The sequence below is a fragment of the Trichechus manatus genome, unplaced genomic scaffold, assembly GCF_000243295.1.
Source record: "Trichechus manatus latirostris isolate Lorelei unplaced genomic scaffold, TriManLat1.0 scaffold00009, whole genome shotgun sequence".
NCBI classification, from domain to species: Eukaryota; Metazoa; Chordata; class Mammalia; order Sirenia; family Trichechidae; genus Trichechus; species Trichechus manatus.
In genome coordinates this window covers 33,651,956-33,667,646 of record NW_004443945.1, presented here as the reverse complement: position 1 = coordinate 33,667,646, position 15,691 = coordinate 33,651,956, and the positions used below count along the sequence as shown (strand labels likewise).

Genomic DNA, 15,691 nt, shown 5'->3' with positions numbered 1-15,691 from the left:
TCATTCAAGCAGGAGACAGCTTTGCAGAGATGCCGTGCAGTGAGTGGATTTTTGCTCTGATATGAAGATTGTTAGAGAACATTAAAGTCCTTTCCAACTCTTAGATTCTAAATTTCCACACTATACTTATTTAAAAATATATATATAAGTAGGAAATAATCAGAATGTTCACACACTGTAAAAAAAGTAACCAACGTCATTGAACAACTTATGTAGAGATTGTTGAATGAGAACCTAAACTGCTGTATAAACCTTCACTGGAAACATAATAAAGTACTATTAAAAATATTCATATACACCTACTCCTTACTTATCGACTATCTAGTTATTCAACATTTCACATTTACAACAATAGTAAAAAATCTACTATCCTACTATTTTGCATATTAACGGCGTTCATCTGGCAGTAATGAATGCCGAAGTGTGAGGCAAGAATAACGCTGACTATGATGGTTAAGGTTATGTGTCAGCTTGGCTGGGCCATGATTCTCAGTGGTTTGGCAGTTATGTGATGATGTAATTTGGCAGTTACATAATGATGTAGACATCCTCCATTTTTGCATAACACCAATTTTCACATAATGACTGGTCTTTGGAACCTAACCATGTTGATAAGTGAGGAGTGGTGTCTACACATGAAAAAACAGCAAAGAAAAACCAGATAAGGAGGGAATTTGAGCAATATCTACTACAGCTTTTATAACCCTAGGCGGAAATGTAGTCCAGCTGGTAAAATGGAGATAACATTTGTGTCCAGGATTTAATAAGCAAACAATTGCAATTACAACTAACAGAAATAGAATTCATGTATGGAAGTAGTGTGCATTCAGAAAATATAAACCTGCTGTGGGGAAAGAAGACTTCTCCTCATAGAGGTCGCTATGAGTCAGAATCAACTCGACAACGGATTTTTTTAAGGAGCCTTTTTAGACAATTTTTTTCTAATAGCGTCTCCCTGCATAAATGTTAATACCATACGTACGCTGTGCTTTATACATGAAGAGGAAGATTTTTTTCACTTCCCAATTTTCACCCCCTTCATGGTGATACTGCCCCCATTGAGAGTCCATGGTTTAGACAACATGATTAAACTGAGACTTGAAGGATAAGGAATTTTTAAGAAAAGCCAATAAGAAATGATAATAATCAATAACATACGTTGCACTCTGATTCTGTGCCAGGCATTTTTCTAGGTGCTTTACTGTATTTACTCTAGAACAGTCATACCGAGGCACTGAGGCACTAGATCAAGAGGCTTCTTCTGGGAGGATTGTTGGTGTGTAAAGAGAAAGAGAGAAAAACAGAAATGACAGAAACAGCTAAAAATCAAGGGCAGACTGGCGAGCAGACAACCTGAAGGAACTTGTCTGCCACGCAGGTGAGTTTAGTTTTATCCTATGCCTGCTGTTCTGATCTACCAGTTGGACATCTCAACTTAGATACTCCACAGGCTTTCCCAAGCAAACATGTCCAAATCTTAGTAGTTCCTTTCCTGTCTTTTCTATTTTACCTTATGCCAGAGCAATCGTGTCCCAATATTTCTATCATGATCTATAGTAAGAATAATTTTACATTGCAAGGCACCTCTGGGTGGGTTCTAACCATCAAACTTTTGGCCAGTAGTCGAGCGCTTAACCGTTTGCAAACTCAGGGACTCATTCACACACACACACATGCAGGAGTCCCTAGGTGGCACAAATGGTTAAGCACTCAACTATTAATTGAAAAGTTGGCAGTTCAAACTCATACAGAGGCTCCTTGGAAGAAAGGCCTGGCGATCTGCTTACCAAAGGTCACAACCTTGAAAACTCTACGGTGCACCGTTCTACTCTGCAACATGTAGGATTGCCATGAGTAGGAATCGGCTTGATGGCAGTTAGTTTCATTTTTGGTTGTTATACATATATGCATATATATACATAAAACCCTTTGTCGTCAAGTTGATTCTGACTCATAGTGACCAGGACAGAGTAGAACTGCCCCATAGGGTTTCCAAGGAGCGGCTGGTGAATTCGAACTGCTGACCTTTTGGTTAGCGCCAAGGCTCTTTGTAGTTCTTAACCACTGCGCCACCAGGGCTCCATATATATACATATACCGTATTTTTATGCAAATAATATGCACTTTCTACATTTGTTTGCCAGCCGTACCATCCCTCGACCAAGATATTTTTATAAGCACAGTATGCTAATTTTTTTTTTACAGCAACATGTAAAAAAAAATTGGCATAACAGCACTTATGAAAATACCTCATGGGGGGAGGGTGAAGTTGGCAAACAAACACAGAAAGTATGCATTATTTGGGTAAAATAAGGTATATACATACATACACAGACGTATATACATATGAAACAAAATTTTCACAACATTTAACTATGTGCTAAGCAGTCTGAAATTTTCCGTTCTATCTGTTTTGAATGTTTGGAGTGATCCACTATCTTGATTTCATGATCCACTACTAGGTTGCAACTGCAATTTGAAAAATGCTGTAGAGAATAACCCCAAATATTTCTCTACCTCCAAAGCCTGTTTCAATCTAATAAAAATCTGAGAGTCTAGATTAATTCCTGGCTTAACTGAGTATAACCAACTATGCAAGTTGGGCTACATCACAGCTTCTGAGAGCTAATTCCTTATCTGTGACCAGGTTAATAATACTCACTGTCCAGATACACTTCTCGGAGTAATTGTGAGATTCAAATGGGAAAAAGAAAATGAAGAGCACCTTATAAACGGTCAAATTTTACAAATGCAGTGGCTTATTATTATAGAATGGTAGTACCTGCTTCAAACGTTGGGGGTTTTTTTGGGGGGAGGGGCACGGCCCCTTACTGAGTAAGAAGCAGCTCCCAGCTTTTGGCAATTTTGAGTTGTTTTACAAACAACTGTGTTTCAGAATTAGCATCTCAAGATTCTTCAAACTACCTGCTCATATATGATCTACTCGCATAAGTTCATACTTAAAAAACAGGCTTTTTCTTCATATTAATAGTCCTCGAGAAATTTTAGAACAAATGTGATTTTCAATTAGCACTTGAATTTAGGTTAAAGCTTGGGTAGGGGAAGAAATGTTTATAAAACAGTCAGGGATTTCAAGCTTTCTAATAGCAAAGCTGGGGAGGGGTCAGTTTCAATGGGAGGAGATGGGGTTAAGCCCTGACCCTCCCTCCCTGTGACTCTCCCTCCCCTCGTAGTGGTTTGCCTCCTGGGTGTACTTGGGTCATCTGGCTGATTCACTGTTGCTGTAAAAACAAAACCTGCTGTGCTGAAAGCCACAGAAACCGGGGGAAACTAGTCATGAAAATCCTGACTATCAGCTGACAAATTGCTTGTTCTGCCTAATAACTAGGAGCACTCTTTCCAGACTAGTAAAAGTCTTCAGGGGCTAACCAGGACTACAGGTCTGTTTCAGCCTAAGTCGGCTGAGATCTCCTCCCCCATGCCTGAGAGTGCGGAGCTGTACTTCAACGTAGACCATGGCTACCTGGAAGGCCTGGTGCGAGGGTGCAAAGCCAGCCTCCTGACCCAGCAAGACTACATCAACCTGGTCCAGTGTGAGAACTTAGAAGGTACGTGCAACTCTTCTCGCCATTTAAAAAAAAAAAAAAAACAGAATGATGTCTCCTTCCGTACGCATGTTTCCATGGCCGGAGTGTCCGGAATAGGTCCTTATTCCCAGGGTATGGACTTCAGGGGTACATGAACTTGAAAGAGGAAAAAAAATTGCATCTATATTTTCAATATTCTCTTAAGTGAGATTTAGCATTTCCTTCCATTATCAGTCTAGACAACAAATCACAGTGGTTAGTATTAACAATACCTGTGACTTTGTCGTCAGTAGAAATTATCAGCATTTTTATATCCCTTTATAGTTCTTGCAGATACCTTGAAATACATTTGTGCTTTCACTATTTCAAAATTACAATAGATATTACACTCATCTTTTGACCTTGGTATTTAATGTCTTGATAAAGAAGCACAGCATTTATTGCACATTTTAAAAATATTTTGATAACTATATTTTAATATATTTGGTTTCCTTTTAAGCCTGTATATTTTTATTACACACATTTATGATATTATTTGGAGAAAGAGGTCCATAGGCTTCACCAAACTGCCAAGGGGCCAACACCGAAAAAAAAAAAAATGCTAACAAGGCCTGGTCTAGAGAATTTTACTCTATACCCAGTTTTTCAGTATCTGTTGATTCGGGGGTGTTCCTGGGTGGCGCAAACAATTAATACCAAAAGGTTGGAGGTTTAAGTCCACCTAGAGGTACCTGGGAAGAAGGGCCTGGAAGAAAGTTTCTTCTCTGACATACATTGGGTCACCATGAATTGGAATTGACTCAATAGCAACTGGTTAGTTAGGTTATTGATTGGGGAGTTTGAAATTTGTCTTTAGCTGAAGCTTAAGAGAGAATTAAGAGATGTACCAGTTTTGGGGTCAACCCCGATTCTAAAGTTCCAGCTTAGACCTCTGCCAGGTCTGGGTAAATGACCTGGGGTTTAAAGATTCCTCATTTGTAAAATGTGATGGAAATGCCTGCTTTGCCAAGTTGTAAGGATAATTGAATGAGAGTGTATATGAGAGAATGCTTTAAGCCACAGTATATTCAAAATTTTACCAAGATGATTTCACATCTGTAATAGTATTGTTATTATTAAAAAAGCTACACTCACTCATTTTGAGACATGTTTAAGAACTGAATGTATGTCAGTTAAGTGCTCTGAAACTACCAGATTACTCTAGTTAAAGCAGTAAATATCAAGCTTCCTAGGAAGAGTATTTGAAAGGCAAGCAGGAAAAAAACAGTTGTGAAGGTGACTTCATAGGTTGCTTCAGACGAGCTGAACGCTGCAGAGGTCACTTGTTTATGGTTCTGACCTGTTAAAGCCAGTCACTGTGGACCTGCCCAAATTTTGATTCTCTCAGATGATAACAACTAATTCTGTTGGCTACACGTAATCCCAAATCCTTAATCACTTCAGCATATTAAATTAGGAATTTGGTGACTGGAGAATGTTAATAATATATACAAAATCTACATAAATTGAGGTAGAAAACATTAAAGAACATGGGACAGAGTAAGTTCTTCTGTAGAAGCCATTCGAATGAATTTAATGTGCAAAGGAATGCAAACTTAAACTAAAACAAAATATCTTTGTGATACAAAATACGGTTTAGCCATCTTACAAAAGAGTAAAGAGAGAAACCAAGGGCAGCCTTTCTAAAGTTATATAAAGAATTCCAGATAATATAAAGGTAAAAAATTAAAATCAGGAATTTAAATGTTGTTCCCAAGTGTTTTCTGCCAAGGGACCTTTTGACCAAATGATTCAGTTGAGGGAGGAGGAAGGAACAGAAGTTAACAGATCTATCTATGTTGGCCCCCTGTTAGTGCAGTGGTTAAGAGCTCAGGCTGCTAACTAAAGTGTCAGCAGTTCGAACCTACCAGCCGCTGCTTGGAAACGCTGTGGAGCAGTTCTGTTCTGTCCTATAGGGTCGCTGTGAGTCGGAACCGACTGAACAGCACTTAACAACATCTGTGTCCGCACTTAGATGATTATGGTACCTTCAGTTTCAATTTGGAAGAGAAGGAAAGGTTTCAGACCGTTTTGAAGATCCGAAGCATGACCGAAAAAAAAAAAAAACCCAAACCCGTTGCTGTTGAGCCGATTCGGACTCATAGCAACTGTATAGGACAGAGTAGAACTGCCCCATAGGGTTTCCTAGGAGCGGCTGGTGACTGCCGATCTTTGGTTAGCAGCCGAGCTCTTAACCAGAAAAATACACATACGTGCGTACATACAGAATTTTCCCTACAATGTCAGGGAGTTCATGCCCCTGCCCCCAAGCCTATCCCTGCACCCTGCCAGTGTCATTTTACCTCGTGGTTTCTACCTTTCTTTTCTCCCCCAAATTTTTGGATTCATTTCAGTCATATTTGAATTTGTGTGCTATTCTACTGTTTGGAGACTTCCAGAAATAGTAAGTATGAGTCATCAAACCATGTATGGGTTACAATGGTTGTTGAGAAAATTGATCTAAACAATGATTTCATTTTCTAAATTAACAGTCGAGGACACTGTGGCTTATAATGGTGGTAACCAACCTAACAGACTGTCAGCCATAGAAGATAGAGATATCTGGGTCTCTTTTTCCCCTCTAACATGTCACTGCCTCCTGAATATGAATTGAAGATCTATGAACAGTTCTGTATTGAGTTGATGTCCGCTCCATTTTGTTCTAGAAATAAGGACTGTCCTACCTGATTGTTTCATAGGGTATCTGGAAATAAATAATTCATGACAGGCAATGCAACTGTTGCATCTGTGAATGCACTTAGAAACCTAGCCAGCTTCTGAGCTGGATTGATAGTTGAAGACAAGAAATCAAGGACATTTGTTCAGATAGATATTATTTTTGTCCAAAACATGTGTTTCTGTTTACTTTTGCACTTCATACGAATATGAATATAGTTTTTATATCTCATACAAATTATAAAGAAAAGTAGTGTCATTATTGTACTACTGTATTTTAAACTAAAACCCAAGCCCATTGCCATCAAGTGGATTCCGACTCATAGCAACCCAACAGAACAGAGTAGAACTGCCCCATAGGGTTTCCAAGGAGCAGCTGGTGGATTCCAACTGCCAACCTTTTGGTTAGCAGCAGAGTTCTTAACCACTGCGCCATCCAGGCTCCACTGTATGTTAAAGCAGGCACTAAAAGAAAAGCTAACTTGGCAAAGATTAAATTTTCATTTAATCTTTTAAAGTCATCTCGTCTTTAGAAGAAAAGTGTTCTGATATCAACACATTGTTTTTGAACCACTTAAAAGGATCACACGCTTTTGGGTAAATTTTGAAAAAGAGAAAATAAATGTTGTACAGAAAAGCCTTGAAAAGTCCTAGTCTGCATAACTGTGCTTAATCGTGTGCATAATTGTGTGAGTGTGGTCAGAAATATTCATCTATTCCAATGTCTGCCCCTGACTAACAGAATAACCTTGACCAGTCACTAGAACTCCCTGTGACCCAGTCTTTCCTACGTACAAAAGAGGGAAGCTAGTTCATGTTGCCTTTGTCACTGGTTCTGTTTGGAGGTGGTATTCATAAAGAAATTTTAAGTTCTTTAAAGTGGCTTTGAACCAAAATCATAACCTTAGAGTGACATAAAATATATATCTAAAAGAGTAAACACTACTATTTTCATTGGAATGTTGTTTTTGAATACAGCTAAGACTGCTATGTTTGTTAAAAACACACAAAATTTAGTAAAGAAAAAAGGAAGTTTTATTCGGCATATATTCAAAGGGGCAAAAGTGGAAAACAGACAACCATGCTGCCAGAGCCATGTCTGTCAAAGTTCAAGGAAATATCACAAAACAGGCAAAAGTGGGAAAATGAACAAGCATGTTACTAGAGCCATGTCTGTCCAAGTCCAAAGAATATTACAGAACAGGCAAGAATGGGAAAATGGACAAGCATGCCACCACAGCCATGTCTGCTCAAGTCCAAAAGACCATTACAGAATCATCAGTATATATTAAGATTACAAATGGTCAAAACCATTGAAAGCTTAGCCTTTTCAGATTGGCTAGAAACTGTGATCCTACGTATTGAATTGTCTTTCTTAACAATCATTGGTACAGCTTTCAGTAACGAGCGTCAGGAGGGTCTTCACTGGTCCAACAAATTTCTATTCACTAAATGCTAATAGAAAAAGTGTAGAAAGTCTTTTGTATTCTGTTTGATTTGCTTTATGTGAAAGTTTCTGTAAAAGATATTTTCCAAGATTATCTTAGCTATTGTCTTTATACCTCAAGGCCCAGTTGATGTGTCCTTGTGAGTCCTTGAGAGCCCAGCTTCACCTGGGTCACATTCTCTATGCTCAAGGACAGGGAATAATAACTTCAATATTATTTCCTAAATCATATTGTAAATATTTTTTCCTCTTTGAAAAAGAGGTGGCGGTGAAACTAACATTTTAGAGCTCGAGAATTTAGTAATGAATAGTCTTTTGTAAAATATATGGAAACGTGTCCACTTGGCTCTCAGGATATGGTGAGAACATACTAGAGTGAGCTTCTACTTTGTCCTACTGGCCATAATTTTTTGGAAGGGACTGAGGGTAGCTGATTATACCTTACTAACAATTATGTCACAAGGGACATCACCTTCATTCCTGTTCCACTTGTGTTTTAATTCAACAACTGTATATCAAGTACTTTCTAGCTGGGGTCAGAAGGTCCCTGGGTAGTGCAAACAGTTTGCCTTAGACTACTAACCAAAAGGTTGGTGATTTGAACCCACCCAGTGGCTCCGTGGGAGAAAGACCTGGCAATCTGCTTCTGTCAAGATTACAGCCAAGAAAACCCTATGGAGCGGTTTTACTCTGTAACACATGACTTTGCCATGAGTCGGAATTGACTTAACAGCAACGGGTTGGTTTTTCGTTTGGTAGTTAGGGTCAAAGCAAAGAAGAATAAGGGATATTCTCTGCCCTAAAGAGACCTTCACTCTAAAGAATAAAAATATTAGAAAAATAAGAAAACTTTAAAGAGGACAATCAATACCTATCAAAATTTCAAATGCATACATACCTGGCACAGGAATTCTAAGTCCCACAGAGAATTCTAAGTCCCATCTGCATACATGAGAGATGACAGGTGTACAAAACTCTTCACGTAGCATTGTTTGTGATATCAAAAGATGGAAACAAATCAAACGTCCATCTACATGAAACTGCTTAAATAAATTATACATTATTCACATAATATTCTTCAGCTATTAAAGCAAAAGAATGAGGAAGCTCTCTGATATGGAAATATCATCAAAATATATTAATTGATAAAATCAAGGGAATATAAATAAATAAATATATCCCGTATGTTTGTCTAAATACAAAGTAACAATGAAAGGATCCAAAAGAAAGTCTTCCGATACACCTCTGGGTGGGTTTGAACTGCCAACCTTTCGGCTAGTAGAGGAGCGCTTAACTGCTTGCGCCATCCAGAGACTGCATTGGGTGGTGTGGGTGACTGCTGTATACCTACTATATATTTTAAAATTAAAAGTAAAAATAAAAAGGAGAAAGACTCTTATTTCCTAGAGCTTTCCTGTATGCTTCCTTAGACATTATTTATTCCTCTAATTATAGCACTTATTTTTTTCTTCCTTGTATTAAAAATGCAAATCCAGTTTTGTCACTTTGTTCAAAAATACTTCAATGGCTTCCATCATAAGCTTTACTCTTAGTTTAAAAGGCAGTGTGGCCTGTCTCGGGAGTCCTTGGGGGATGCGAACAGGTAAACACTTGGTTACTAACTGAGAGACTGGTGGTTTGAATTCACCCAGAGGTGAAAGATCACAGTCATCGACAACCCTATGGAGCTAAATAATAATCACTCTGCAAAAACTCTCCTTGCAGCCTTGCCAAAGTTGACATTTTGAGGGAATGAGTCAAAGCTATATTAATACATACATACTTGTTAGATATTAAAGAAATATTTTGATCCGTCTTCCAATCTTGTGTCCTTGTCTGAATTGGTTCGGCAATCAAAGGTGAGACGTCAGCCAACGCCTTCGGCTCCTGCTCTGAGAGCTTGTTCTAGCTCCTCAACTTGCTTGTTCTAACCTAACCCCATCCTGCAATTTCCACCTTTCTCTCTGATCCAAATTTGATTCATTTAGCATTAGAAATGCTGAAACTAGGCTCTGCTTCCCCATCCCAGACTTATTCCTGCTAAGGAAGACTCCAAGCGTAAGCAAAGGCCACACAGTGGTGGCACACACTGATGGTGTTGAAGGAGCAAATTTTTTTAAAGGAAAAAATATCTATGGAGTGTGCAGTTCTACTCTCAAACATATGGAGTCGTCATGAGCCGCAATTGACTTTAGGGCAATTGTCTTGGTTTTTGTTTTTGTTACTGTTTTTTTATGGCCTGTATCTACCTTAAGGAGCCCTGGTGGTGCTGTGGGTTAACAGCTTGGCTGCTAACAGAAAGGTCGGCAGTTTGAATCCTCCAGCTGCTCCTTGGAAGAAAGATGTGACAGTCTGTTTCCATAAAGTTTACAACCTTGGAAACCCTATGGGGCAGTTCAACTCTGTCCTATCGGCTCCACAGCAACAGGTTTTTGGTTTTTTGTTTTTTTTTTTAATCTCTACCTTGTAAGCGTATCCTCAGAATCCTAAGTAAATAGATCTATCTCCTATACCGTAAACTTCTCAAGGGCAGAAATCATGCCTTACACTTTTCTCTGGCATCCTCCACCCCCCACCTCCCTGTGCCTAAGGCTGGGTTTTGCATATAGTAAGAATTCAAAAATATACAAAGAAATGTCTGCATGTTTTGAGGTTTAAGTCCTGACTCTTCCACTACCTGATTCTAACATGAAGCAAACTGCTTAACCTTTAGTATGGTGTTTTCTTATCTGATACTTAGATATCTCCCTGGACTAACTCCTTGTTACCTGGATAATCAGAAATCTCTGAAGATGTTTTGTAAACTATAAATCTTAAGTATTCCTGGGATACACCCCATGAACTGAAGTGTATGTATAACCAGTACAGGCAGTCCCCGGTTACAGAGCATCTGACTTACACGCAACCTGTAGTTACAAACCAACCCCCATAAAGCCTATTATATTAAAGATTAGACATACATACAATGGTTTGTAATAACAAACGGGCTCTACTTTGTGATGTGCATAAAAACATTATTATTATTGTTATTACTGTATTATTATGTTAAAGATGTTTTAACGTATCTGAAAGTGTGTCTTTAATGTTTTTTATGCATAGAAAGGTATACTATATACTAAGATAAACATTTGACTAACATTGGGTATGAACTGTACCTAATTGTTCTGACTTACGTAGAAATTCAATTTAAAGACAGATTTAGGAACGGAACTCATTCATAATCCACCGACTGCCTGTATTAGTTTCCCCTCGTTTGCTAGACTTGAATTCCTGAAATAGTTCTTCCCATTTCATTGATTTTGGCTAATGGTGTTTGGTATATGACTCTAGTTGATTCCATTCTCCTTCAGAGAGTACCAGTTTGTTTTGGAAATATTCTTTCTGGTATAGAAGAATCTAAATGAGGCATTTTAACACTGTTAACACTCACTGAGAGCCCTGTTGGCACAGTGGTTAAGAGCTCGGCTGCTAACCAAAATGTTGGCAGTTTGAATCCACCAGCTGCTCCTTGGAAACCCTATGGGGCAGTTCTACTCTGTCCTATAGGCTTGCTATGAGTCAGAATCAACTCGAAGGCAACGGGTTTGGTTTGATTAACACTCACTGAACTACATGATGAAGTGCTGTGTGACTGCACATCCCACACTGAGCCCAGGTTTTAATTACAAATTGAATCTACTAATATTTGAGGGTCATCTATATGACAATAACTATACAGTGAAACGTGAGAGCCAGAACTCAATGGGACTGCTTTGTTTTTCAGGGTCTTGTGAGTTTTCCGCATCTGACAGACTGCAGTCTTACCACTTTTCTGTCACTCGTTTTAGTGGAAAATATTTGAGTTTTCCTTCTCTAACAGGTTTCTGCCTTATACAGGTTCCTACTTTCACTGATTTTACTGTGTTAGGTGCTGTGGAGAGTATGAAAAAGAATAAGATGATATTCACTCCCTAAGCAACTGTCTAGTTGAAAGGATATCGTAAATAAGTTAAAAAACTGGTCATTAAAAGTACAAGAACAGTTCAAACTTATAGACAAGAATGCAAACAGTAATTAATGTCCAGAGACGGAAAAAACACCTCAGGTGAGGTGAAGGTTATGCAGATACACTCAAATGTGAACCTAAACGATAATAGACTGTGAAAAGGCCAATGGCACTAGGGAGTGGAAGAGGTGAATTGGGATGGGAAGACATTCTAGGCAGGCAGGGAGAACTGGTGAACTAAACATGTTACTTCTCTGTGCCTCAATTTCTTCATCTATGAAATGAAGATTATTGTTAAGGTTAAGAGATAATGTATATTAAAACCCTTCTGTCAGTGATAAAATATGAATATTACAAAAGTTGTTTTCTTAATCTGCCCAAAATGCTCAGTTGCTCCAAGATACTTGGGTCATTACAAGATCAAAACAATTCTTAGGAAACCTGATGCAGGGAGCAGGTGTGGAGAAAGGAGTGGGAGAAGAAATTAAGACACAGCCACAGAAATTCAAGTATCAGATCCTAAACCAGGGAGTAAGGAGTGGAAATCTAAAGAAATGGAGGAACAATTCAGAGGATTTGGAGTAATAAAGCACCAAAGAGACACTGAAGTTTCAGCATTATAGGGGTACTAATAAAGTTAGCAGAAATAGAGGAAGAAGTGTCTGTTTTACAGATAATGATATAGGAGGAAGAGTTTTCAATGATGTTTGAGTAATGATGAGATTTGATGGATCATAATGGTCCAATCCCATTGTGCACGGGTCAGGGGCTGACTCGATGGCAGCTAACAACAACAAGTACTATTAAATAAGTTATGTAGAAATCATGAAAGCATTTCAGAGAGACATTCCAAAAACTGAAAACCTACAGCCATCGAAAACTCTGTGGAGCACAGTTCTACTCTGACACACATGGTGTCACCATGCGTTGGAATTGACTCAAGGCAACTGGCTTATCATCACATCAGAACAAATATTTCAGATCCTAAGATTTTTTTAGAATCTAAATGCAAGTGTCCCTCTGGACTCAAATTCTTGTTGGTTGAAGAAGAGGGGTTTCCTCTTGTCTCCTCTTTGCCTCTCTGCCAACTACAGTATTAACAAGATTCCTACAGGCTCTGAAACGCCTGGGACATTTACTTTCAGGATCTCACTGGCAGCTGAAAGGTTTGAATGTTATTCTGCTTAAAACAGACATATGTTACATGAGCAAAATATCATGGTTTTGAAAGAAATACCATTTGTGACACTTCTGTTGGCAAATATTCCTGTGCTGGGAATGCAAACTGTCAAGTTGCATAAATACCTGAACTGCCAAAATAAAAGCCAAACAAGATGTGACCAAAAAGTATAATTGTTTTAAGTTTATTAAATAGATAATTGAACAAATAAATTCTGCAGTCAAAGAATGAGCATTTCAGATGCATAATCTACTCCAGACGTGGAAGAATGCCCGTAAACTGAATCTCCACCACACAACTACATTGTGCCTGATTGTAGACCCACTCTCCCTGCCTGCCCTCCTCAGGTACCAGAGCGATCAATTTGTACCCCATAGTGGGTCCCTGTTCACAGCAGAAAGGACGTTATACCAAGCCAACCCTGTTTACCTCCCTAGCTTCATTTCTTAGCTCTCCCTTTCTCTCGTTAATGCTTCAGCAACACTGAGCTGCTTTAAGCTTCTTGGACATACCATGTTGTTGTTGTGTGCTGTCCAGTCAATTCCGACTCAGTCATAGCGACCCTAAGGACAGAGTAGAACTGCCCAATAGGCTTTCCTAGGCTATAATCTTTACGGGAGCAAATCGCAGGTCTTTTCTCCCTCAGAGCTACTGGTGGGTTCAGTTAGCAGCCGAGTGCTTAACCATTGCACCACTAGGGATCCTTTGCACGTACTATACCTGTACTAATTCATGGAATGTCTTCCTCCTACTCTAACATGATATTTTAAGGCTCATCTCTATTTAGTTTAACTTCCTTCGGGAAACTTTCCCGGACTTCTCACAAGTTCCATTCCTTCAGTTTCTATGTTCCCATAAATCAAGGTCCTTATCTATATCATTGAACTTATCACATTGTTTGACTTCTCTGTTTGTAGTATCTCCTTCTCTACCAGATTGTGAGTTTCCTTCAGTACCAGGAATATGTATGGTTCATTTTTGGGTTTCCTGTAACCGACAGCAGTAAACCCAAAAAACCAAACCCATTGCCATCAAGTCAATTCCGACTCACAGTGACCCTATAGGACAGAGTAGAACTACCCGGTAGGGTTTCAAGGAGCAGATGGTGGATTCGAACTGCCAACCTTTTGGTTAGCAGCCAAATGCTTAAACACTGTGCTACCAAGGCCATTGACAGCAGTAGTAGATGCTTAATAAATGTTTGAATAAAACAATCATGACTTACTGATTTCCAGGATGCTATATTGGCTCTAACTGCGTCCTTAAGATTTTTTTTTTAAATTTTTTTATTGTACTTCAGATGAAGGTTTACAGAACAAATAGTTTCTCATTAAACAGTCAGTACACATATTGTTTTATGACATTGGTTAACAACCCCATGACATGTCAACACTCTCCCTTCTCGACCTTGAGGATCTTTTTTTGGTGAAAATATACACAGCTAAATTTACACCATTTTGAAAGTTTCTACATGTACAATTCGGTGACATCGATTACATTCTTCCAGTTGTGCTGCTATTCTCAGTATCCTTTTCCAAATTATACCATCACCATTATCTTCAACTCACTGTCCCCTAGGCTTCTGATCAAATCTTTTGAGTTGCTGTTGTCAATTTGATCTCACATAGATAATTTTTTTTTTTTTGTACCTTAGATGAAGGTTTGCAGAACAAATAGTTTCTCATTAAACAGTTAGTACACATATTCCCCTATGACAATGGTTAACAACCCCATGACATGTCAACACTGTCCCTTTCAACCTTGGGTTCCCTATCACCAGCATTCCTATCCTCTCCTGCCTTCTAGTCCTTGTCCTTGGACTGCTGTGCCTCATTAGTCTTGTTTTGTTTTATGACGCTGTCCAATCCCCGATTGAACGGTGAGCTTCAGGAGGAGCTTCACCACTGAGCTAAAAGGGTGTCCAGGGGCCATTCTTTCAGAATTTCTCCAGTCTGTCAGGCCAGTAAATCTGGTCTCTTTTTTTGTGAGTTAGAATTCTGTTCTACATCCTTTTCCACCTCTGTCCAGGACCCTCTTTTGTGATCCCGGTCAGAGCAGTCAGTGGTGGTATCCGTCACCATCTAGCTGGACGCAGTCTGGTGGAAGCCTTGGTAGCTGTGGTCCATTAGTCCTTTGGACTAATTTTTTCCTTGTATCCTGTTCTCTTCATTCTCCCTTGCTCCCAAAGGGATGAGACCAGTGGAGTATCTTAGATGGATGCTCACAGACTTTTAAGACCCCAGATGCTACTCACCAAGGTAGAATGTAGAACATTGTCTTTATAAACAGTGTTATGCCAGTTGAGCTAGATGTTCCCTGAGACCATGGTCCCCAGAGCCCTCCGCCCAGCAATTCGGTCCCTCAGGGAGTTTGGAAGTGTCTATGGAGCTTCCATGACCTTTCCTTGTACAAGTTGTGCTGGCTTCCCCACTAACGTGTACTGTCTTACCCTTCACCAAAATTACCACTTATCTATTTAGTTCCCCCCACCCCTCCCATCCCTCATAACCAGCAAAGATTGTTTCTTTTTGTGTGTAAACTTTTGTATGAGTTATACAGTAGAGGTCTCATACAATATTTGTCCTTTTGTGATTGACTTACTTCGCTCAGCGTAATGTCCTCCAGTTTTGTTCCTCTTACTCTCCTGTGCTGAGTTCCTTTTGTTTATGGATTTTTTTTCATTTCTTTTTTTTTTTGTAGGTTTTGTTTTTACTGAGACTTTATGTTTTTCTTCTGTATTTTGATGAGTAGGTTTGTTAACTTTCTTTGTGGTTACCTTGAAATTTATGCTTATCTTCCTAGATTTGAACCAGTCT

General features: G+C 39.0%; 1 protein-coding gene across 1 annotated transcript in view; it reads left to right on the top strand.

Annotated features, from left to right (window-relative positions):
- Positions 1 to 3,395: 3,395 nt before the first annotated feature.
- Positions 3,396 to 15,691, top strand: part of ATP6V0D2 (ATPase H+ transporting V0 subunit d2) — a 57,715-nt gene continuing 45,419 nt past the window's right edge. Inside the window, exon 1 of the mRNA XM_004370794.2 lies at positions 3,396 to 3,569. Coding sequence (XP_004370851.1) covers positions 3,440 to 3,569 — 130 coding nt within the window. The 5' untranslated portion in view covers positions 3,396 to 3,439. The remainder of the gene's footprint in view (positions 3,570 to 15,691) is intronic.